Below are 24199 nucleotides of genomic sequence, written 5' to 3' on the forward strand. Positions count from 1 at the left end.
TTCACTGATTGTAATACACATCCCCAATTAATGGCACACGATGGCTTAGCATTTTTCTTAGTGGTACATAAAATAACAGTGTACCTTCAATCAATGGTGTTTTATTTTACATCACCTACGAAGCATTATTTGGTAGTTGATTTATTTATTTGAAACAAGTTTCAAATCTTAGACCTGTAATTCTTAGACCTCCCCCCTCCTTAGAAATGAACAAAGTCTACGCTTTAAACTCAAACTAGGTTGCTAGCAGAAATATGGAAAAATGGTCTATCTCCCCTCTTTTGAGTGGCTCTCAACTGGAACTATTAAATCACCTACTGAGCATCACCTATAAGAGATACAGATTTAACCGGAATAGGGGATTCAAAAGTACAGCAAGGGTTGAGAAAAGGAAAGGAGTAGGAGAGTTTGCTTCTGCGCTTAACACACCATTCCCAAGGGCTGGCCTAACAAGGAAGGCCAACTTACAACAAGCAGACTCTACTCCCAGAAATAGTTCATGAATTTACAAACACTGGCAAGGGTGGGAAGCTACTAAAACGGTGAATTCTTTAGCAAAGGAGAAAACTCCTATAAAGAGTTAATAGCCAAAGTACAAAAGGTTGGGGAATGAGGAGAGGCTGAAAACAGGAACATTTGCCTTTGTGTTCAGAGAGCACCATGGGCTCTTCAGGGGAAGACTCTTCAGGAATACGCCTCTGCATATTACAGTGTGTTAAAGTAAATGCAGTAAAATCATGGCAGGAAGACCAAATACCTGTTAGGAGAAATTAACCCTAATAAATGATCTTACGATTGGACCCTACAAGGCGGCCAGGACTTGACTTAGGTCTCTCAGTTTTAAAACCTGCGTTCTGGTTTTATTAAATACCAATTTAAAGGCATGTCTTGGTTCTGCTTTAATCAGTAAGTGTGAACAATGGCTATGGTTAAAATTACTACTCAGAATAGGAGTTACAAACACATGATTGCTCTTACAAACAAATCAATAATCATGGTCCTTATTTAGTGAACTCAGTCTACAAAGCTAAAGATATTTTTCTAGTTAGTTTTAAAAAGCAAATGGCAATTTGAAAAATCTTCAATGGTGTTTTAATTTTATATCATGAATCTCCTTGTTAATGCTAATTTACGTCCACAGCAACAGAGGGAGGAAAAGAATATCAGACTTACCCAAATTAAGCCTTGTACTGTTGTGTTCCCAGATCACACGCCAGGTCCTTATTAAAATAATTGTTCAGTGGACTCCATCTGTATTAATCCAAGGTGGCTGCTATTTCACACATCAGCTTCATAGCACTCTGCAGTTACTAAAGAAAAAAAAAGTATCTGACGCATACATACATACACACACATGTTTTTGACGTAAACAATCACTACTCTCAAGGAATGGATGCACAGGGAAAGAGTATTGTCAGGTACATGGAAGAACTTTCATAGGAAGAATGCTATTTTGGGGAAAATTACCTCAGGTAAAAATACTGTTTTAGGGCTTCTATCTAAAAAAAGACACCTGTCTCACCAGTTGAAGTTTTTAGGTTAAACTACTGAAAAGTACAGGTCCACAATCTTCTCCAAAACCTTTGGGCTCATTTGTATTTTGGAATTATGAATGTCAAAGAATTTTTTAAAGCACATATATTATGTAGCACCCCATTAGGAGTCTGAGACATCACCTAGATCAAACAATAAATAATCAAACACATTAACATCGCCACTGTAAAATATACTCCCATTTAGTCTCATTTAATATCATAAACAGCCTTAACAATTCAGATCAGGTTTTATTGCAAATGAGATAAGCAAATTTTTTCAAAATTATTTCGGATTTGCAATTACAGCTAGGACTCTTGAGGACCTCTGTAAAACAGACACATTTGTATGGGAATGGGAACAATCAAAATTTAAGAGACCTTCCTTGAGACATTACGCTTTTTGAAGAATTTTGAATTTTATATGAGAACCACTGAAAGTTTAAATATTAAACCAATAAATCTTTATTTAAACAGTTTTCACGGCATTTTATAAATTTAAAAAATAAATATTTGCATTATAGCAGAAAGTCACATGTATTGCATCAACTCACAATTTAATGACAGGAAATAACTAAGCATCAGCACCATAAAACTGCTAAGATTTGTTTCTTAAAAATTGAAGGAAATAGTTCTAAAGCACTAAAAATTCTGTCTAAATACCAACCTGCAGTATCAATAATTTAAAAAGCTATAACCCAGTGATTGGTTCTGAGTAGCCAATGTTTCTATTTCTGACAACGGTAGGACAAAGTTCTCCCATTACTAAATATTAAGCTTTCTGATAACCCCCTATTTATCAGTAGCATCTCCAGCTTTACAAAAGGAAAGGAACTACAAGTTATTTAGATAACTCCTATCTGTAATTTAGGTTTGCACAAGGATATTTATTCTGGGGTAGGGGGGGAAGCAAAGATTATGTTTTTACCATGATAAGTTTTGCTTTTATAGATTCTCAGAATAAGACAAATCATAATTTTTAACCCTTAAAAGATAGTTCAGTTCAATTACAACCATAGAAACTGTACTGGTATCAGAACATTACTATTTTATTACAAAACTTAACATTATTTACAAAATGAAAAAATAATCGAATGACTATTGCAGGCCAAAGTTAAAGGTTTTTCACCCAGTGATTGAAGAAAAATCAAGCAACATTTCCATGCACTCACACACTAGAGATCATTTGTGAAATATGCAAACTCTTAAAATTCATGTTAGTAAAACTTCAACGTATTCACAATGCTTGCATGTTTATTGGAAGATAGCCAAAAAAAATCCATGGTTCTGTACAACAAGTTTAATATTAACAGTTTGTTCATTTTCCTTTAATTTTTGGCTTTCATGAACACCCATAGCACTGAACACTTTGCAATTATAATAGTACCTCGTGTCACCTTGCTGAATTCATCACCACAAGAAAAACCCAACCAACCAGTTTTTATGCTTTTGCAGTAAAGTGAATAGTTACAACTCCAAAGTTATATTAAACTGAAGCCTTCGTTGTGATCAATAGCTTGGATCAGTTTAGAGCGCAGAGTTTCTTTATCTGTATATTTTGGAAGATCCAGAAGATTAAAACAGGTATGGGAAACCGGGAGATACTCCTCACCACCTCCTGTTGACTGGATGACTAGTTTTAGACTCTTCATACCAAGAATAGGAATGCGATCACTACCCGTCAAAAATACTGCCAAGAAAAAAAAAAATCAATCAGCCAACTACTTTTATCACAACATAGAGAATCAAGTTACTTAGTAAAGTCACAATAGTAAAGTTTTACATTAACATTTACTCTAATGTGGAAGTCAATCTCCAGAATTTGTGGAAACATGATTTTTGAGACATACAGTAATTACGTCTGTATGTAAAGACATCCACACAATTTTTTTTAAAAGTGTAATCTTAATATTAACAGGAGATGCTCAGTAAATGTTTGATGAATGACCACTGTCCCTGACAAAAATATTTTGGGATGCTTCTTTTGGGAATAAGCTGTTTAGAACTAGTTTATAAATCAAATGCAAAATGCAGTTTTGACTATGATTTGTTTTTCTATTTGTTTTGTTTCTGTCATTTTTAAACAAAAATTTATAATGAAAGAAGAGGAGGGGATCAGAAAGCACAAATTGGTAACTACGATATTGCCACGAGATATGAAAAACAGTTTGGGGAATACAATTAATAATGTTAAGATTTCGTAGGGTGTCAGATGGGCACATGTAACTACTTCATGGGTAGTGTAGATGCCTAACCATTGCACAGTGCACCTGAAGCTGAATAATATTGCGTATCAACTATAATTTAATATATACATAGTCACAGGATATGGAGTACAGCATAAAGAATAGAGTCAATGGAATTGTAATAGATATATACGATGTCAGAGGGGCAATAGATTGGGAGTGGGGGTTATCACTTTGTGAGGGGTGAAATGTCTAACTATTACACTGTTTTGTACACCTGAAACTAATAATAAAAGAAAGAATGACATCATCCTTATGATAGGCAAATCAAAGAGATTCACAAAAATATTCTTGGCAATCGCATCAGTATCAAAGGCAATGTCATTGATTTAGATACATAAATTCTGACAACTTTATTTAAAAATAAGTAAAATTAGAACATAGATTTTAACAGATGAAACACAGAGATTAGGTAATAAAACAGAGAATTATGTCCTAGAAAAGAAAAGTTCTATTATCTACAGAAATTCCCAAAGTTTTGGTGCAGAAGCAAAGAGAAAAAAAACAAAAACAGACTCAAAACAAAAAAGATCTTTTTAGAAATTCTACAAGAAATTAAAACCCTGGTTTATTGTAATTGGAGGCAAACTGAATTTAGCTTTCAAAATAAGAAAACGTATGTAATAAAGAATGAAGATTTAAAAAAACCAATCTAAAGGAAAATTAAAAACAGAACCTTGAAATAATACAGTAAGAAAATAACATTATTCACCAAAAGTAAATCAATCTCCTATGAGAATAAGTTTAATAATTAAGAGTCCATTCTTATAAAACATAGAACTAGTTAGCAATACTTACACAGAAATTGTTTTTTCTTTTCCAATGGCAGTTCATGAAACACTTCCCAAAAAATTTTTATCGTAGAATGTTCTGCCCAATACTCCCCTTTGTATTCTGTATTCTAAAAACAACAATCTTTTATTAGTATTAAGGGACATTAGTTTTGTCTTGAATAAAAAATTGGCTTCATTTCCTTAGCACATAAACATTATCCAGCAAAAGTTCCTGTGATTCAGTTGATTACCCATTATTTTCTGGGCATTTTGTAATTTGGAAATATTAGTTCCAGGAGTAAGAGAAGAAAATATGTATGAATCAGCAGAAATGTTCTGCTGATTGCAATATCTCCTAAAGTAAATACCTAAAGGATAAATTAGAATTATTAAAATACTCATGGGTTATTAAAGTTCAACATGGAATTATCTGTGATACTATAAAATTTTCTTTCCATGAACAGAAGTCAAACTAATAATTATTTTCCATTCTATCTTCTCTTTTTAAAAAATGGCAATAAGAGCAACACTAATAATTTTCTGTGATAGTCAGTATACAAGATGGCCTCCAATTATCTCTGCCACCTGCTATTCATGCCCTTATGTAGTCCCCTCCCACCGTGTAAAGGCCTGACCTCTGTAACATTAGGATATTGTGGATATGAGAAATACATGACTTCTGAGGCTAGATCATAAAAGACTCTGTGGCTTCGGCCTCTTTTTGATCACTCTCTCTGCGGAGAGCCAACTGCCATTTCACGAGAACACTCAAATAGCCCTATGGAAAGGTCCTCATGGTAAGATACTGAGGCCTTTGGCCAACAGCCATGTGGGTGAGCCATCTTGGAAGGTAAATTATCCTTAATCAAGGCTTCAGAGGGCTAAAGCACCAGTCAGTATCTTGATTACAACCCTGTGAGAGACCCCTGAACCACCCAGCTAAGCCATTCCTGAATTCCTGACCCACAAAAACTGTGAGACAATAAACGCTCACTGTTATTTTTAAGACACTAAGTTTTGGGGTAATTTACAGCCAACTTCCCCTTTAAAAAAATATTAGCAGTAAGAAAAGGGGGAATAGGGAGGAGAGAGAGAATTAATCTACTGTTACTTTTTTTGTTTTTTGTTTTTAAGTTCAGCCACAGTTCTTTAACTTTTAGTTCTTAGACAGCAAGTACCTTCCAGTATCAGAGCCTTTGGAAACACTGTTCCCTCAGCCTAGACCACTTAGACACATCTACCTTCTTTCTTTGTTCATCAGGCTAATTTCTATTAATCTTTTAGGGCTCAGGTTAAATATCACCTAATTCATGCACTGATTCACTCAACAAATACATGAGTTTTAGTCAGCTTCTGGGACACCAGGGAAACTGCAGTGAATCAAGTTCTTACTTACCTTGTGGAGATTAATTTGTGTAGCCTAGGTTAGGTTCCTTATATACCAGTCACTAAACTCTCTTTCTTTGTATTCATTACAGTTCAGTGATGAATGTTTAGCATCCTTATTATAAGGGCAAAGACCATGTCTCAATTGTCTCTTACTACTTCTGTCTCCTCAATCTCTTGCATAGTATTAGGCATCCAACAGGGACTTAATAAATATTTGCTAATGGGCTTCCTGAATTTTGGGCTCTATTTGTAGCCATTATTATTTCCATGACTGAGATAGTCTTACAGTCTGTGAGCATGTTAATGGGAAATAAAAGGAGAACGGCTAAAGTTTTTTTTTTTCTTACACCTCAAGATGGTTCTGGGGAAATATGTACACAGTCCTGGTGATGGAAGAGTATTTATTATTTACAAATTATAATGAATCAGATGTACAATGGAAGAAACCAAAGTATACTAAAACATTACTGAATTATTAGTTCTTACTGAATGAATACTTCTATCAATTATATCTTCAGGCAAAGTTATAATTACTGAGTGCTAGGTTCTGGGAATACAGCAGTGAACAAAGACAAAAAAACCCTTCATGATGCTTACATTATAGTGAGGGGTAAGGGGCAACAAACAGTAAAGGCAATTAAGTAAAACTTAGGTAAGTTATCCAGTAAAGGTCTCTAAGATGGTATAAAGACATAAAGAAAGTAAGAGCAAGAACCATTTGGAATTATCAAGGTGAAGAGAATTCCAGGCACACGGAACAGCAAACAGAAAGGCCCCATAACTGGCATGTTAGGCCAATAAGGCTAAAGCAGAGTAGATGAAAGAAGAATGACAGGAGATGAGGGGTCATTAAATTATTTTCATTTTAGGGTGATTGGGGGTGAAGTCCATTTCCACTGGGATCTCCTTCCAGTACAGCTTTCTTCCCTTCAGCAAATCAATTTACCCTCCCTCCCCCCGGCCAAAAGTAAACTTCCATCTCTTTCCTGGAGGATTTAAGCCTGGGTACCAGCTTTCTGCATGTCACCCTCAGTTCTACCTGCTCCCCCAGACACTAACGCCTCTCTCTACAGTAGTCTTTTCTTAGGTAGAAGAGGGGACATGAAGAGTCTAATAATTCCTTAAATTAGCTTTAAAGTTATTCTATTGCTTTTAGCCTAACCCAGCATCCCTGCCATTACAGTAACACAATATACCAATTACCAAGCCTTGCAGATTCTAGGGTGTGAAATGGGTTGCCTCTTGATAACCCTGTCCCTCTGGAGTCTTAGAATTCAATTTTCTTTGCTCTAAGCCACTCATAAAGTCATCCACCATTTTTTCCACCTTCCAAACTACTTTTTTTCTCTTCTTCACTGTATTTTTATATTTTTTGTGCTCTGTGTATTCCAATTTTCATTCTTTTATTGTCTTTCTAGTGAGATTTTGAGATGGAGCAGAGATAAACGTGTGTTTATTCCACTACACTTAACCTGAAGTCCTAAATTATGTTTTTAATTTAAAAATTTTATTCCCTAAATTATTACACAGTAAAATTGACCTTTTGTGGTGTGTGTATAGTTCTACGAGGTTTAAACACATGCATAGATTCGTGTAACCACCACTAGCACACAATCAGAATATGACCAGTTCCATCACTCTGAAGAACTCTCTTCTGCTACCCCGTAGTTACATACTCCCTCCATCCCTAGCCTCTGTTCACCTTAGTTCTGTCTTTTCAAGAATGTCATATAAATAGAATCGTATGATATGTAATCCTTTGAGACTGGCTTCTTTCACTCAGCATAAAAATGCTGAGAGTCATCCCAGCTGCTGCATGTGTCAATAGTGCATTCCGTTTTTATTGCCCAGTATTCTAAAGCATGGATGTACCACCTTTGGTTTATCCATTCACCCACTGAAGGACATCTGGGTTATTTCAAGTTTTTGACTTGTTTGCAGATTTTCAAAAACATGTCAAAAAAATTGTGGTAAAATACACATAACGTGAAGTTTACCATTTTAACCCTTTTTAAGTGTTCAGTTTGATGGCACTAAGTACATTCACGCTGTTGTGCAACCATCATCACGCATCTCTAGGACTCTGTTCATCTTGCAAACTCTGTACCCATTAAACAGTAACTTCTCATTCCACCCTTGTTCATAGATTTTTGTGTAAACCTAACTAAATACCTATGAGTGGAACTGCTAGGTCAGGTAGCAAGTTGTATATTTATAAGAAAATGCCAAACTGTTTCCAAAGTGGCTATACCATCTGTATTCCCACAAGCAATACCTGAATGTTCCCAATGCTCTGTATCTTCGTTGACTTACTATTTTTTGATGTTAGCTAATTAACAGTTTTAGCCATTCAGTTTTAGATCCAACCTCCGTCATAGATGACATTTTTCTACATGAACACCAATATCACAACAAAAATGCTATCTAATTCATATATAATTAAAATACATTCATTGTGGAGTAGGAAGGGTACAGTGTTTTCCTATTAAAATGACAGTAATAAATAGTGTAAAATGGAAAATAACTGAAGACAAGATTTCCATCAACAAGCCATGTTTTCCTTTTGCCTTTCCATTTAAATATCAGAGATACGTTTTCCCCTACCTTTTCCAGTTCCTTCCAATCATAGTTTGTATTTCCAATCACCATTGCTTGTAGTTCATTAGGCTGGAAGAGCTGAAGGACTTTTCCTCCACAGACCTTATGAAAGCCCGCATGAAAAGCATCAAATAAGGAAGCCACCGATTTACTGAATATGTAATCCACATAAGCATCAACAAACTCCTGCCTAGAAATGAAAAATCGCATACGCACAGAATATAAAAATCATTTTTATGGAGAATACATATTGTAGTCTTATAAAAACTTTGAGTGCTCCTGTACTTTTTGCTGCTTATTTGCAAAACTAATTAAGTATGACTAGGGTTGAAGTCTTTAAGGAGAAATTTATTATTCTTTCTGTACAAAAAGCTGGTTTATCTATGAGGCATGTATACTTATTTATCATTCAGAGCCATTCTTAGGCTATTCCTAAGTGAAACATGTCATTTCCTAATAGGAAGAATGATGATGCAAATGGCTATCAAAATAATTTTAAAACAGTCATGAATTGACAGTTTGTATGCACCATTATACATGTATCCCTAAAAAAGAGTGATCCATTAAAAGTATTAGGTGATGAGGGGCCAGCTGGTTAGCTCAGCTGGTTAGAGTGCAGTGCTCTCTTAACAACAAGGTTGCTGGTCTGATCCCCACATGGGCCACTGTGAGCTGCACCCTCCACAACTAGATTGAAACAACTACTTGATTTGGAGCTGATGGGTCCTGGAAAAACACACTGAAATAAATTTAGTAAGTATTAGGTGATGAAAAAAATAAGAATTTGGGATTCATCAGACTATTTGACAGACAACAATCTGTTTTTCCTTGGGTTTCAAAATATCTGGAAAAAAACTTATTTTAAAAACTAAATACCCAAAAGGGGTAATAGTATTAAGATGCTTTTTTTTAGGATAATCATTAAAGATTACAAATGCAGTTTCTTATCAGATGTATGTGTATATATATGTACACACAAAGACACACCACAAACATTTCTGATGTTTTTTTTGCCTATTATGATACGAAAGGAAACTGTAAACAAGAAAAGGAAGCCCCTTTTACCAGTAATTAGAAATACAATTTTATTCAATTTGTTTTGTTAGCCACAAACACTTTATGCAGCTATCTTATCAAATAAATAATGAGAATGGGTACTATAGGACTTCAGTATTTTATACTCCTATCTTCCAAATTAAAAAGAATAACTCTACAAGTGGAAATACTGATAAATTTTGCCATCTGCAGATAATCTTCTTAGCAAATTATAAAATAATTTCAAACTGAATTTACAAAAAAAAAAAAAGGTTAAAGAACGCCACCAGAAAATACAAAATTGGGTGGGCATTTGCTATTAGGTTCTAATAATTCTGTAATGCATAATTTTATAATTTATCTAGTTAGAAAGTCAAATTCACCCATACTAGTTAAGTCCCTTATAGTCCCTTAAGCATAAAAGGCTAAATTGTTGTTTTTTTCTAAATTGTTTTGTGTGTTAACATTTTTGTCTGCAACACTTTCATTGTGTAATTAGGATTGGTAGCACAAGGATCAAAATTATTTCTAAATTAAATCATCTATGTGACATGATATTTTTAGAAACTTAAAGTAGAAACTTTAAAAGCAGAAAACTCTTTCTAAATCAGTTTTTCAAAACCAGTATTTTTTTTAGAAAAAAAGGATAGCTAGAAAGACCTAAATTTTTTTCACATTATTTTAAAAACAACTCATTTTTATCAAATTAAGATATGTGCACATAAAAATGTCAAACAGTAATAATCCTAACAGCCAACATTTACTGAACACACACACATGCTAGGTACTGTTCTAAGCATCTTAAAATTATTGCCTCATTTAATCCTCAAAATAACCCCATGCAATAGGTACAATTTATCACCCCATTTTACAGAAGAGGACTGAGGCATGGAGACATTGACTAATTCACCTAAAGTTACACTGCTTCTAAACAGCAGAATCGGGATTATAATCATTTGGATCAAGTCCCTGGAAACAGCCATTAAACTAGTTTGTCTAAAGAATTACAACACAATACAAAAGAACAAAGCATTTCTCTGTCCTAGATCTTCTACCAGATATTCCGTATTCAAAGGCAACCACTTGTTAATTTTTTTTTGCTATTCCTTCTGATATTTACCTTCAAACTAGAACATTGTTATTCCTCTACTGTTATTCCTTGATTTTCAAATTTAAGTATTATCTAATGAACTGAGTATCTATTGTGAAAGGTGAGGATTTACCTTTTTTATTTCATAGCCCAACTCTCATCATTTTGCCTCCCTAAATGTTCCCACTAAAATAATTTTTGGTTCAATATTCATTTCATGATGAAAGTCAGAAATGTCAATCTCCTCTAGATTCATTCAAATATATCAGGTAGCATCAGCTGCACTTTTCTCCTAGAGACAATCATCCCGAAGCCCTCCATCCTCTTGTTCTACCCCAGATTGGTTGCTCCTTCTAACACAGCACTGTTCCTGCAAAGGAACCTCTTTGCTTCTGTCTTGTACTAGATCCTATTGTTTTGGATCCTGTGTCTTCCTTTCTTGGTTTAATTTCTTAATTTAGTAGAACACTTCCTGAGAAAAATACATTGGAAGTAAATTCTCTGAGACTGCATGTATGAAAATGTTTTATACATTCACACACTTGATAGTTTCTATATAGAATTCTAAGTTAAAAATAAATGTCTCCCAGAATTTTGATCTAGCTTCATTCAGTGCCATTCGTTAGAAGTCTGATTTTATTCTGATTCTGAATTCTTTGTATATCGTCTGTTTTTGTTTTGTTTTTTTATGGAAGGTTTTAGGTACCTTTTATTCCCGGATTTTGAAATTTCATATATTTTACCTTGGTATGTATCTTTTTTTCACTTCCATACTTTCTTAAAAGTCACTTCATTCAGTCTGGGGAGATTTTTAGTACCATTTCTTTAACAAATTCCATTCGTTCCGTTTCTTTTAATTTTTAATAGTATCCATATGGATGCTATCTTTATCATTTTGAGGATGTTGACTTCAGTTTCTTCATCCTGCGTTGTTTCTGTTTCCTTGGCATTCTTTTTGACTGTTTTGGTCTTTCTTTAAATGTCTACTGATCTTTGGCTGTCCACTCACAGTTAAAAGTTAGGCAGTTCCCCCGGAAAAGAATCCCCCAATATACAGTGTAAACGAGGAAGGAGCTATATAGATCTCAAATTCCCTGTTTTCAGTTTAGCCCCTTGTCCTTGGCTGTGCTTAACTGTCCTCAAAATCCACAGTACTTTTGGTTCAGTATCTCCAGAAGGTAAATTTCCAATCTTCTACCAGGCGGGAAAGAAGCAGTTGCCAGGTTATTGATATGATAAGGGAAATGGGTTTCTAACTGCTTCTTAAAACAGCCAATCTTTGTTTCCCACACTCCCCCAAACCCCATACGCTTTCTAACATATTTTTTATTCCCAATGCCCGAGCCTTTGTTCTACCTAGTAATAAACTGGCTGCCTTCTAGGATTCTCCCAGTTCATTTTATGTTGCCAGATTCAGCTTCCAAAAATGTGTTTGCTGTTTTCTCTCCTCTTGCTTCTCTTTGTTCTTGTTGTTTATGATCTTTTTAACCCTTTATTAATGTCTTGAAGGGCTTTCTGGAGCAAAAGGCAGATTAGATTACTTCCTCACTAACCATTAAAACAGTTTTAACTGAGTGAAAACCTATGGTTGTGACATGTTCCTAAATACAGAAAATGCCTACTGAATTTTATTTCTACCACTGATGCTGCTATAATTCACTTACCGATTTTGTTTGTTTACAGCTGTGTCTGCACCATTTAGAACGAGCTCTTTCACTTCTGTTGCACCAAAGTTTTCAACTGTGATCTATTAATTTAAATTTTTAAAAAAAGTCAATGTCAGGCTCAAAACTTATTAGATTATTTTAATAACCTATTATTATAGTCTACCTTTCTCTCATTAAGTATAAGAACTCATAAATATGAGATAAAATCCTACCACCGTAAGCTAATTTGAATTCTGCATAAAGCCACAAGTAGAAATTGTCATCTTCTCTAGTAGCTTGAAATCCCACAATGATTAACTAATTACAAAGTACCGAGTGCTTGGTTAGTTAAGTATAGCAAACTGAGTATTTATCGTGCATAAAATTTTAGTACAGTCACTGCAAGAGTAAAATATTAGAAAGGACGTTTTCCTTAACAAGTAACAGAATGTAAATGTCAGAATGCACTCAGCTTAAAACAGCTATTCATTCTTCCTACACGAAAGGCACTAGTCCTGTATACCTTGTATCTCTTTTGTATTATTGATCACAGGCTGTTTTTCCAGTTATGTCATCAATTTGGTTTATAAAGGCAGTCAGTTGTTTTTGAAACTTTTTATTTCCTTTACTAGTTTACTAATGTTCCTATAAATATTACTATTGCCACCTTTGCATCTCTTCTTGGAATATTATCCTCTTCTATTAAAACATTTTTTTAGTACCTGCTATCTATAAAACACTATATGGGGGAGTGAGATGATAAAATAAAAGATGAATAAATCCGTGCTCTGGAGTTTACTATGTAGCAAAGGAGTAGAAATGTTATATTTAAACAACTCATTATAATAAAATAAATGCTATAATAGAGACATGAACAAAATGCTATCAAACCATGGAGGAAAGAAAACGTACTTCTTTAACTGGAGAAAGTATGAAGGACCTTGAGGAAGAAATGTCATTTGAAAATCAAGAATGAATAAGTCTCTGAAAGATTGGGTGGGGGTGGGATTTCCAACTGAGCACATAGAACTGAACAAAAGGATAGATATGAAAGTAGATATATCAAGTTCTGAAAACGTATGGCTCTAAAAAAAAGGAAGATAAAGTATGTGAAAGAAAACTGCGACTTTACAAAACTTAGTATGAATGGAAAGTTAAGAAAGAATGACAGATTACAAATGTTTTTGAAGCCCATTCTAAAGATATGCTACATGGAAATAAAGAGCCACTGAAAATCTCTGGGAAAGAAATGGTAGGGGGGAAGAAATGTCTAAATTACCGTAGTTCTTTAATATACCAAGCATTCACAAACTTTGGGATTGATAAATTACAAGCAGTTTAGCTTGGAACCCAATGTTTCAATCAACTAAGATGATTAATAGAGGTTCACAGATAACTGATACAGTTATAAGTGAATTAATTGAAAGAGGGAACCAAAATTTCAGTAAATAGAAAAAAATCCAAGGATTTTTTTTCTTGAAAAAAATTATTAAAATAACTTTATTTCATCTTAAAACTACCAACTTTTTTTTAACTACACTATGTGCCAATTCTTAAAATGATCAAAGAATAAACTGTTCTGAAGGGACACATATTTTTTTTGGTAAATTATGTGATAGAAGAATATTATATCTTTTGTCAGCTTTGACCACAAGATCATAAAAAGAACTGTATGAGAGGAAAACAAATATACAAATACGGTTTTTAAAAAGAGAACTGAAGTTTTTACCTTTTCCCAAGAGTCTAATTTCTAATATTAAAATTGTTCCCTTCTGAAGTACCTTATCATAACATAACCTTTACTGATTTTCTCTTCTTTCATTGTCAACTAATCTACTTGTGCCAGATCCTCATTAGTCAATGGCTTTGTGTGTGACTAGATGAGTCATTCAACATCCCTTTCACTGAATTAACCAAATTCTGCATCTTTTACAAGATTTGCAATTTCATTTTCCAAATAATATTCCAATGTATTTGCATTCATAAGTAAGACAAAATGGGCAAGGATGAATATTAGTGTGAAGCAGAAAGGGATGTCTGAGTGGGATTTAATCTTTTAAGCGGTAAGTTCATTAGTGAATATTGTCATGTTATAATAATCTTTGCTATTCTAAACATTTTTGTAATTGCAGACTCAAAAATGAACACTTAGATAAGGAGGACCCCTGTATTTGTAAAGATATTCAGCAGGTAGGCTCTGAAGTCACAAACCTGAGTACAAATACTATCTTTGACATGTAATGATTGTTTTCCGTTTTCTTCATCTGTAAAATAAAGGTAATAATACCAATCTCACAGGACTGTTATGAGGATTAAATGAAATAATTCACGTGCTAGGACTAGTATATAGTTAATGCTCAATAAATGTTAGCTAAAGGGTTCTTGACGAATTCCATTCATCCAAAGAAAAGAAAACCATAAAGCACAGCTGTTAAATAAAAGGGATGATGAATAATCAGGCTGCCCTATGTGTTCCCATCCTACCGTAAAATTCAGACAAAATGTTTCCTCAATGTCATCTTCTGGATAATCCAGCAACTGCTGCATACTTCTGCAAAACAACATACAGGTTCCTGTGAGGTAAACATTACTGGGTATTTTGACTATTTTGCTTATTAATAAGTATGTATTTTTTATCACTCTTGATTAAAATCCTTTTATTAATTTGTACTTTTATATTTGTTTCAGAATGGTAGATGTACAATGGCAATCTTATAAACAATACTGAAGGAAAAAGAAATCACTCTAAGGCTTTTGCCTCTTCCTCTGAATACAAAGGCCATGTATCCACCCATTTTCAACATTTGTCCTTATTTATGTACAATTTTTATTCCATTTTATGTAATAAATACAAAGAAATTTTACATATTCCAGCTAGGAACAAGGTGGTTAGAAGTAAACGTCCAAGTAAATCACTTAACTACTTACAGGAAACAAGTTCCTAAATTTATTACCTGATATTGGCAAAGTACTATTAAACCACTAAAAAATGTAGCAAATGGTTTTATACACAGAATTCTTTCAGCAGAAAATTTTGGATCGGAGTAACACAATGGGTTCTCGTTTATTAGAACAGTTTTTATTTTGGAAATTCAACAAGAACAACAAAAACACAATCATCCCTAAAAGAAAGTTTTCTATGTATTCCCTATTTCCTAAATTCCACCCTTGCCACTTTTTACAACTAACCTCCCAACATCAGGCATTAGTTCTTTCAAATCATCCAAAGATGGCTTCTTTTTCAGCAGTTTCTTATATAAAGCCAAAGGAAAATGGAGGTCCACAATAGTAAAATTATAAATTGCTAATCCACAGATAACACCAATCAAGTGGAACAAATCACTGTCTTCAAATGTCTAAAAATGTAAGGAAGAAAAGTAAAGACTTATTCTCTAAGTCTAAACATTAATTATTTTCTGATTACAAAAACACATACTTGTAGTAGAAAGTTTTGCAAATACAGAAAAAAGTAACAAACAACAAGGAAAAAATTCATTCTCATTCCTATCCCCCTCGGATAATATTGCTTTTGGTATTTTTTTGTGCTCTGGCTAAGATCATACTACACATAACTTTACAACTGTCTTTTCCCCTAAAAATATAAACATTTTCCCATCATTAAGCATTAAATTAATAAATGAAATGATTACTAGAACTTTTTTGATTTAAAAAATTATACATATTCTAACAACAGAAAATAAAAGGCACAAAAAATCCACTAAGAAACAATTTTAAATATTTTTATGTATTTTCGTCTACTGTAAGTTCAGAAAAATTAAAACGTTTTCTCGTTTTTCAAATTATAACAAGTTTTTTCTTATGTCATCAAATATTCTTACAGAACATGGTTTTAATGGCTGCATACTGCACCATATAAAAGCACCATGGTTTGCTAAATTAGCTATTTTATTACAGTTGGACAATTAGATTACTAAAACACTGATTACTAAAACACTGAAAACAAAGCTTTCAATGAAAACAAACCCCATCTTTAGAGAAGTACTAATAAAATATATGGTCACAGAAAATTTTGTGAGCTTAGTAAGTTAAAAGAAAACAAGATTTTTAATTAAATTTGGGGCTCCAGATGTGGTTCATTCGTTATCTAGCCTCAGTGTTTTCCAAGCAAAAATAGCATTTACCTCGCATGGTTGTTGTGAAAATTAAATGAACTAATGTATGCAAAATATTTTTATCACAGTTCCTAACGGGCACAGTAAAGGCTCAACAAATGTTAGTTATTTTAACTAGCTATGGTAGTAATATTCAAAATTAGATGGGCATCTTTTCTTGCATATATTTTGGTCCATATCTGGAATATTTCCCTAAGAGAATTCTGCTTTGTAAGGAAAAATTACAAAATCAAAGGATAGTTAAGCATACTGCCAAACTGTTTTCCTCCATACCTATTCCAGTTTATACTGCCATTTGTAATCCAGGAAAATACCTATCTTTCCACATTTTTGTCTGTGTATACAAACCATAAACACACAAACACATTTCTGTCTGAGTTAAAAATGACAACTTGTTTTAATATATACTTTTGACTATTAGTGATACTGAAAAGTAGGGATTTGTGTGTCCTTGTAAAATGCCTCTTCAAGCACTTGGCCTTCACATTTGTTACATATATCCTAGTCTGGTACACACTTTTTAAATTTGGTTTTATTATGCATAAATTTCATATTTTTCCATGGTCAAATTAATCTTTTTTTATTGTGCTTAAGTTCAGAAAGTCCTTCTTTAATAGGGTAGACTGCACAATGTGTTACTCTCTCCTTCCTGAAATCCTTCTACAAAGGAATAAAAGTGATATAAACCCACAAGAAAAAAATAGGGGAGGGTTTTAATAGCACTAAACAGATGTTAATATTTCAAAATATGGAAAATAAATGGCTGTTAACTGATTTGGTAAGCAGAAAAAACAAACAGTAGCTTGTAGTAAGAAAGCCAACGAAAAGAAGCTAGTTTGGGCTCAGGCACAGGAACTGGAAGTACCAGTAAATACCTGTAAAGCCCAGCTAGCTCAGTTGGTAAAGCATAAAACTCTGAAAGTCAGAGGTATTAGAGTGGGGTTGAAAAAAGAACATTTGGGTGGAAAGTCCTTTGCCTTTCTGGACAGGATGAACCAAAGAGGTTCTGGAATCTGAGAGAGCTGAGGGTTAGGGTGCTGCTTTAAAAACAAAGGGATCAGGGGGCCGGTCCCAGTGGCTTAGGCGGTTAGAGATCCATGCTCCTAACTCCAAAGGCTGACGGTTCGATTCCCACATGGACCAGTGAGCTCTCGACCACACCGTTGCCAGTTCAGTTCCTCCAGTCCCGCAAGGGATGGTGGGCTCTGCCTCTTGCAACTAAGACTGAACACGGCACCTTGAACTGAGCTGCCTCCCAGATGGCTCAGTTGGTTGGAGTACGGGCTCTCAACCACAAGCTTGCCAGTTCAATTGCGGGAGTCGAAAAATTCAACACGGCACCTTCAGCTGAACTGCAGCTGAGCTCCCTGATGGCTCAGGGAGCCATCCTCTCAACCACAAGGTTGCTGGTTCAAGTCCCAAAAGGGATGGTGGGCTGCGCCCCCTGCAACTAGCAACGGCAGGCAACTGGACCTGGAGCTGAGCTGCGCCCTCCATAACTAAGACTGAAAGGACAACTTGAAGCTGAACGGCACCCTCCACAACTAAGATTGAAAGGACAGCAACTTGACTTGGAAAAAAGTCCTGGAAGTACACACTGTTCCCCAACAAAGTCCTGTTCCCCTTCCCTAATAAAATCTTTTTTAAAAAAGACAAACAACAACAAAGGGATCAAACGAAAGTCTATATCGTGAACAATGAGAATCCTAGCTTCTCTTTACAGTATTTGGAACACTAATTGAACACTGACAGCCAGGGCTACAACCCTTCTTTAAAACCCAAAGGGTAAAAAACCTATATATACTGACTTCTAGGTTCTGCCTTGAACTCCACCTACTCTATGAATGAGGCCTATAAATCATAAATAAATCATAAACATAAACACATAAAAAAAACATAAATCATAAGTGTGTGCCCATACACAGAAAGTATCTGGGTAGCTTCTGAGCTACCAGACAAGGATCACAAGAATGTAATGTAAATAAACAAAAAAGGATCACAAGAAAAAGACAAAAGAAATAGGAGATATTGTGGGAAAACAAACAAGAAACTATGTCAAACAAACAAAGTGTCCAGTATTCAACAAAAATTTATTAGACATACAAACAAAATAATAAAATATGGCCCATTCACAAGAAAAAAAGAAATTAATATAAATTGTCCTTGAGAAAGCCCAGACAATGGAATTACTAGATGAAGACTTTAAATCAACTGTCTTAAATATGCTCAAAGAGCTAAAGAAACTATGGAAAAATAACGAAAGATAATTAGGATAACAATATCTCATCAAATAGAGAATAATAATAAAGAAAGAAAAATTTTGAAAAGGAACCAAATAGAAATTCTGCAAATAGAAATTCTGGAACTGTAAAGTACAATAACTGAAATGAAAAATTCACTAGAGGGGTACAAAAGGAGATCTGAACAGCCTGAAAAACTGAGATTATCCACTTTGAGGAAAAACAGCAGGAAAAAAGAATAAGGAAACATGAACAGAGCAGAACCCGAGAGACCTGCGTGACAGCACCAAGTGTACCATCATACGAATACTAGTCCCAGAAGAACAGGAGAGAAAGAGGCAGGAAAAATATTTGAAGAAATGGTACCTAACACCCAAGAAGCTCAACAAATTCCAAGCATGACAGACTTGAAATCCTCGCCCACGTACATTATAATCAGTGTTGAAAGCCAGTTATGAACAGACCATTGAAAGCAGCCAAAGAGCAAAAAGCAACTCATCACATAGCAGGTGAGATTCACCTTTTCAATGTTAATCTTCTCAATGAGATAACAACTAATTTCTAATCATAATCCATGCATTCCAAAAGGCAGTGAGATGACATATTTAAAAAGATGAAAAAAAAGAAAAAACTGGCCTTGAAACAAGACTTTCCCTAGAAGAAATGCTAACCTCCTTCAGGTTGAATGGAAAGAATGCTACACAGTAACTCAAAGCCATAGGAAGAAATAAAATACTCTGGTAAAGTTAGCTACAAAGGTAAATATAAAAGTTAATATACTATTTTATTTTTTATTTGTAACTCCTCTTTTTTCCCTATGTGGTTTAAAAGACGAATAAAATGATTATAAATCTTTACTAATGGGCACACAATGTATAAAAAGCGGTAGGTTGTGAAGATAAAATAATAGGAGAAAGACTGACCTAGCTGTTCCAGGAGCAGTTTCTGTATACTATTGAAGTTAAGTTGGTATTAATTCAAACTAGACTGTTATATATAAATTTAAGATGTTAATTGTAACCCTCAGAGCAACTACTAAGAAAATGGTAGAAATATATACACAAAGGAAATGAGAAGGGAATCAAAACAATATACTAGAAAAAAAATCCATTAAACACCTAAAAAGGCAGTAAACAGAGGAACTGAAGAATAAATAAAACACCTATGACATATAGGGAAAAAATAGCAAAATGGCAGAAGTACTTCCTCATTAGCAATGATTTTAATTGTAAATTAATGAAATCCTGCAATCAATAGGCAGAAACTGGCAGAATGGATTTACAAAAGAAAACAAACCATGATTCAACTATATGCTGCCTAGAAGCCTCACCTCAGATCCAAAGACACAACTAAACTGTTAAGTAAGTTTGGGAAAAGATATCCCCTGTAAATAATAACAAAAAGAGAGCTGAGTGGCTATACTAATATCAGACAAAAAAAAACAAAAACAGGACTTTTAAGATATTCTCAAGTGCACACGGAATATTTTCCAGGATAGACCATGTTAGTTCACAATAATTCTCAATAAATTTGTAAAGACTAAGTAGCGACCAAAATGGCAGCGTGAGGTGAGCCTCTGTAAAGCTCCCCCGGAATTTACAACTAATCGAACAACAGTAACTCCACAAAGGACTCCCTGCACAGCAGACAGGCAAGACGAACAGGCCCACTACTGAATTCACCTCCAGGTGGGAGAATCGCGCGAGCAGGGGAGGAGGGAAGGGAGAAGTGCGGAGATGGCACTGCGCGGGCACAGGACGCAGACCTAGCTCAGTGCTCCGAGCTCGGAGCTCGCTGCATCCCGGATTTACCGCAGCTGTGGGAGAGGGAAGAACTCAGACGGCTAGGGCTCCGCTTATGGCCCACAGGGCTGAGGGGGGCAGCATATAACACGGCTGAACCCAATGCTCATGGCAGAGACCTCGAAGAAAGACTGAGGGAAGAAGGCTGAAAACGGTGGTTTAAGCCCTCACTGCCGAGCAGAGAACGGAAGCCTTAGGCACTGAGAGTAGCCGCCCCCTCCCTACCCTCCCAGAGCTCGCCCCGCCCCCACCTGCCCGGTGCTAGAAGTGGAACAGAAGCAGTGTCAGATCAAAAGAACAGAATAGACACAGACAATAGTTTAGTGGTTACCAGAGAGTAAGGGGGGTGGGGGTGGGAGATGAGGGTAAGGGGGATCAAATACATGGTGATGGAAGGAGAACTGACTCTGGGTGGTGAACACACAACGGGATTTATAGATGATGTAATACAGAATTGTACATCTGAAATCTATGTAATTTTACTAACAATTGTCACCCCAATAAATTAAAAAAACAGTTGTAAAGACTAAAATCACACAAAAAACCTTCTAAGACTACAATAAATCTAGAAATCAAAAACAGAAGGAAAATATGGAAAATTCACAAAGATGTGAAAATTAAACAACATACTCAAACAACAAATGGGTCAAAGACGATAATCACAAGGGAAATCGGAAAATATAAAACTAACCAACAACAGATCAAAAACAGTACTTTTGGACTCTCTGGAGGCAAAGGGCCAACTGTATGTACTGGTCTACACCACTTTATATAAGGGACTTGAGCATCTGTAAACTTTGGTACCCACACAGCATCCTGGAACCAATCTTCCTTGGATACTGAGGGACAATTGTAATAAATATTAAAGTGGAGATAAGTGAAACAGAGAACAGAATTACAAATGCAAAGAAGCAACAAAAGCAAAAGCTGATTCTTTTAAAAGATCAAAACTGACAAACCTTTAGCTAGAATGGCCAAGGAGAGAAATGAAGGAGACTCACTTTATTAAAATCAAATTTGAAGTGGAGACATTACTATTGAGCTCACATAAATAAAAAGGATAATAAGACAACACTATGAAAAATTGTATGTCAACAAAATAGATAATCTAAATGAAATAAATTCCTAGAAACAAACTACCAAACTGCTACTAAAAGAACTAGAAAAACTTTAAAAAACCTAGTGTAAGAAAAGACATTGAATCACTCATCAAACACCTTCCAATATAGAAAAAAAAGTCTTGAACTTATGTAAAAATAAACAACAATAAAAAAAACACCTTCCAACAAAGAAAAGCCTAGGGCCAGATTCTACCAAACATTTAAAGAAGGATTAACACTAACTTTTCTAAAACTCTTCCGAGAAATGGAAGAGGAGGGGAGTTTCTAACCCATTCTATGAGGTCAGAATACCATGATACCAAAGCCAAAGACATCACACACACGAAAAGGAAAAATATAGACCAGTATCCCTTCTAAATAAACATGGAAAAATGATCAACAGAATACTAAACTGAATCCAGCAACATATTAAAAGAATTACACACCATGACCAAGTGGACTTTATCCCAGGAATGCAAGGTGGTTCAACCAATGTAATACATCACATTAATGGAATGAAGGAAGGAAACTATATGATCATCTCAACTGATGCAGAAAAAGCATCTGATAAAATTCAATAGTGTTTCATGATAAATATACTCAACAAACTTGGCATAGAAGGGAACTTCCTTAACATGATAAAAGTGAAAGACCCAGTTAATATCCCGCTCAGATCAGGAACAAGAGGGACACAGGTATTCACATGTGTATCACTTGTATTCAATAGTGCACTGGAAGTTCTAGGGCAATTAGGTAAGAAAAAGAAATAAAGGTATCCAAATGGGAAAGAAAAAAGTAAAATTAAATCTATTAAATTTGTAGATTACATGATCTTATATACTGAAAATCCTAAGGAATCTACAAAAAACTATTAAGAGCTAATAAATGAATTCAGCAAAGTTGTATGCTACAAGATCAACAAAAATCGGTTGTATTTCTATATACTAGAAATGAACAAAGCAAAAGTAAAAGTAATAAAACAATTCCATATATGATAGAATCAAAAAGTTCAAAATACTTAGACGCATTAGAGCTGATGGTCCAGCTAGGTCTTATTTTCGGGAAAACACGGTACCTACCCTTTCAAATTCTACCACACCACTGCAAACTGCCCTAAGAGACCAGTAACAAGAAGGAGACCATAATTCGAGCAGATTGTCTACCTACCGTAGAGGCCATCAGGATTATTCCGCCATGTCGTACATGCCTGTTTATCAACATAGGAAACTTCAAAACTCACATGTTATCCCCAATCCTGCCTCCATGTGGCACTGTATAGGCCCTAAAATCTGACACGACCCTACAACTGTCCTTGCTCCACCAAACCCTTGCACTGTTTGCTATGGCACTAACAATCCATCATTTGGAAAGTTGCCCAATCCAAAATGTCTTCTAATTTTCCATCTCCTTTTTCTAAAAGAACAAAGCTTTCTCTTGAGAACACTATTTCCCCTGAAGCTCTCACAAATGGTATTTGTTTTCTCTTCCAACCACTCATAGGATTAGCTCTAGAGGTAGGTTTTCTAGCTCTTCATTCCTGCTAGACCTCCTTCCATTTGCCTTCCTAAAACCTCCAGCTCCTCTGAAACACATGCCAACTAACCACATTCCCTCCTACTGTTCCTTGGGCAGTCATCTAAAGATCTTCCACAGTTTCCTCATTCACAGATTTTGGCACTAATCTTAGGTTTTCTTTTCTACCACTATTCTTGCCATGGTTTTTGATGATTTTAATATCCAGGCAAAAAAAGGCATCCAACACCCTGACCTCTCAGTTTGTTGACTTGCTTACTTCCAACAATCTTGTCCTCCATACATCTCAAACACCCATTCCTATGGTTACATTTTACAATCAACTGCAACCCTCCAAATCTCAAGTACTCCCTATCTGACCATTTTTTACTTTGTAACTCATTCCTCCTAATTCTTTGACTCACATTACAACTAAACTCCATCAGGAGCTACAATCCATTGATGCCCACATTCATTTTTTTTTAATTCTCTTTTACCTCACAACCAAGTCCTCACACTTTCCTCCTCACGAAGCTTAAATTCCATGATCCAACAAGATAATCACTACCTTCCTTCCTTCTTTTTAAACCCCAACCTGGTTAAATTCAACTGTCTGCCTCATCCTTACCTCTACCGAGGAGCGAAATGTTACTAAAGAAAAAAACACAACCACGCTGACTGGTCTCATTTTAAATTCATGAAATAGTAAGTTTCAAATGGGCCTCTAATGCTGCCAGTCTATTTGAATATTTATTTACATGGTCAACTTATTTTCCCACTCCCCAAAGTGATTATTTCACCACCTCTCCTTTCTCTTCAAACTTCCAACACCATTCCTCCTATCATAACCCTCTAATGACCTCGCCATCTTATTTCACTGCAAAGTAAAAATAATTCTAAAAGAATTTTCACAACCTCCCATCATCAAATCTATCAAGAGATTTGTACTTACATATATAATTGGCTTTCCCTCCTGATATTATGGATCTATGTGTCTAATTACAGTCAATCCTCCACTAGTATACTAAACTCCATCCATTCTTCACAACTTTAGGATCTTGCTCCTGCAATTGATATTCCCTTCTGTGTACTGATTTTCTACT

At 35.0% G+C, this 24199-nt stretch overlaps 1 protein-coding gene across 6 annotated transcripts in view; it reads right to left on the reverse strand.

Annotated features, from left to right (window-relative positions):
- Positions 1–1721: 1721 nt before the first annotated feature.
- HERC4 (HECT and RLD domain containing E3 ubiquitin protein ligase 4) overlaps positions 1722–24199 on the reverse strand; it is a 108395-nt gene continuing 85917 nt past the window's right edge. For all 6 annotated transcript variants that reach the window (XM_081075334.1, XM_081075331.1, XM_081075335.1 and 3 more), the window contains 6 exons: positions 15499–15665; positions 14794–14860; positions 12328–12410; positions 8545–8728; positions 4577–4679; positions 1722–3222 (listed from right to left, as the gene is read on the reverse strand). In XM_081075334.1, coding sequence (XP_080931460.1) covers positions 3014–3222; positions 4577–4679; positions 8545–8728; positions 12328–12410; positions 14794–14860; positions 15499–15665 — 813 coding nt within the window. In that variant the 3' untranslated portion in view covers positions 1722–3013. The remainder of the gene's footprint in view (positions 3223–4576; positions 4680–8544; positions 8729–12327; positions 12411–14793; positions 14861–15498; positions 15666–24199) is intronic.

The sequence above is a fragment of the Rhinolophus hipposideros genome (genome assembly GCF_964194185.1).
Source record: "Rhinolophus hipposideros genome assembly, chromosome: 15".
NCBI classification, from domain to species: domain Eukaryota; kingdom Metazoa; phylum Chordata; class Mammalia; order Chiroptera; family Rhinolophidae; genus Rhinolophus; species Rhinolophus hipposideros.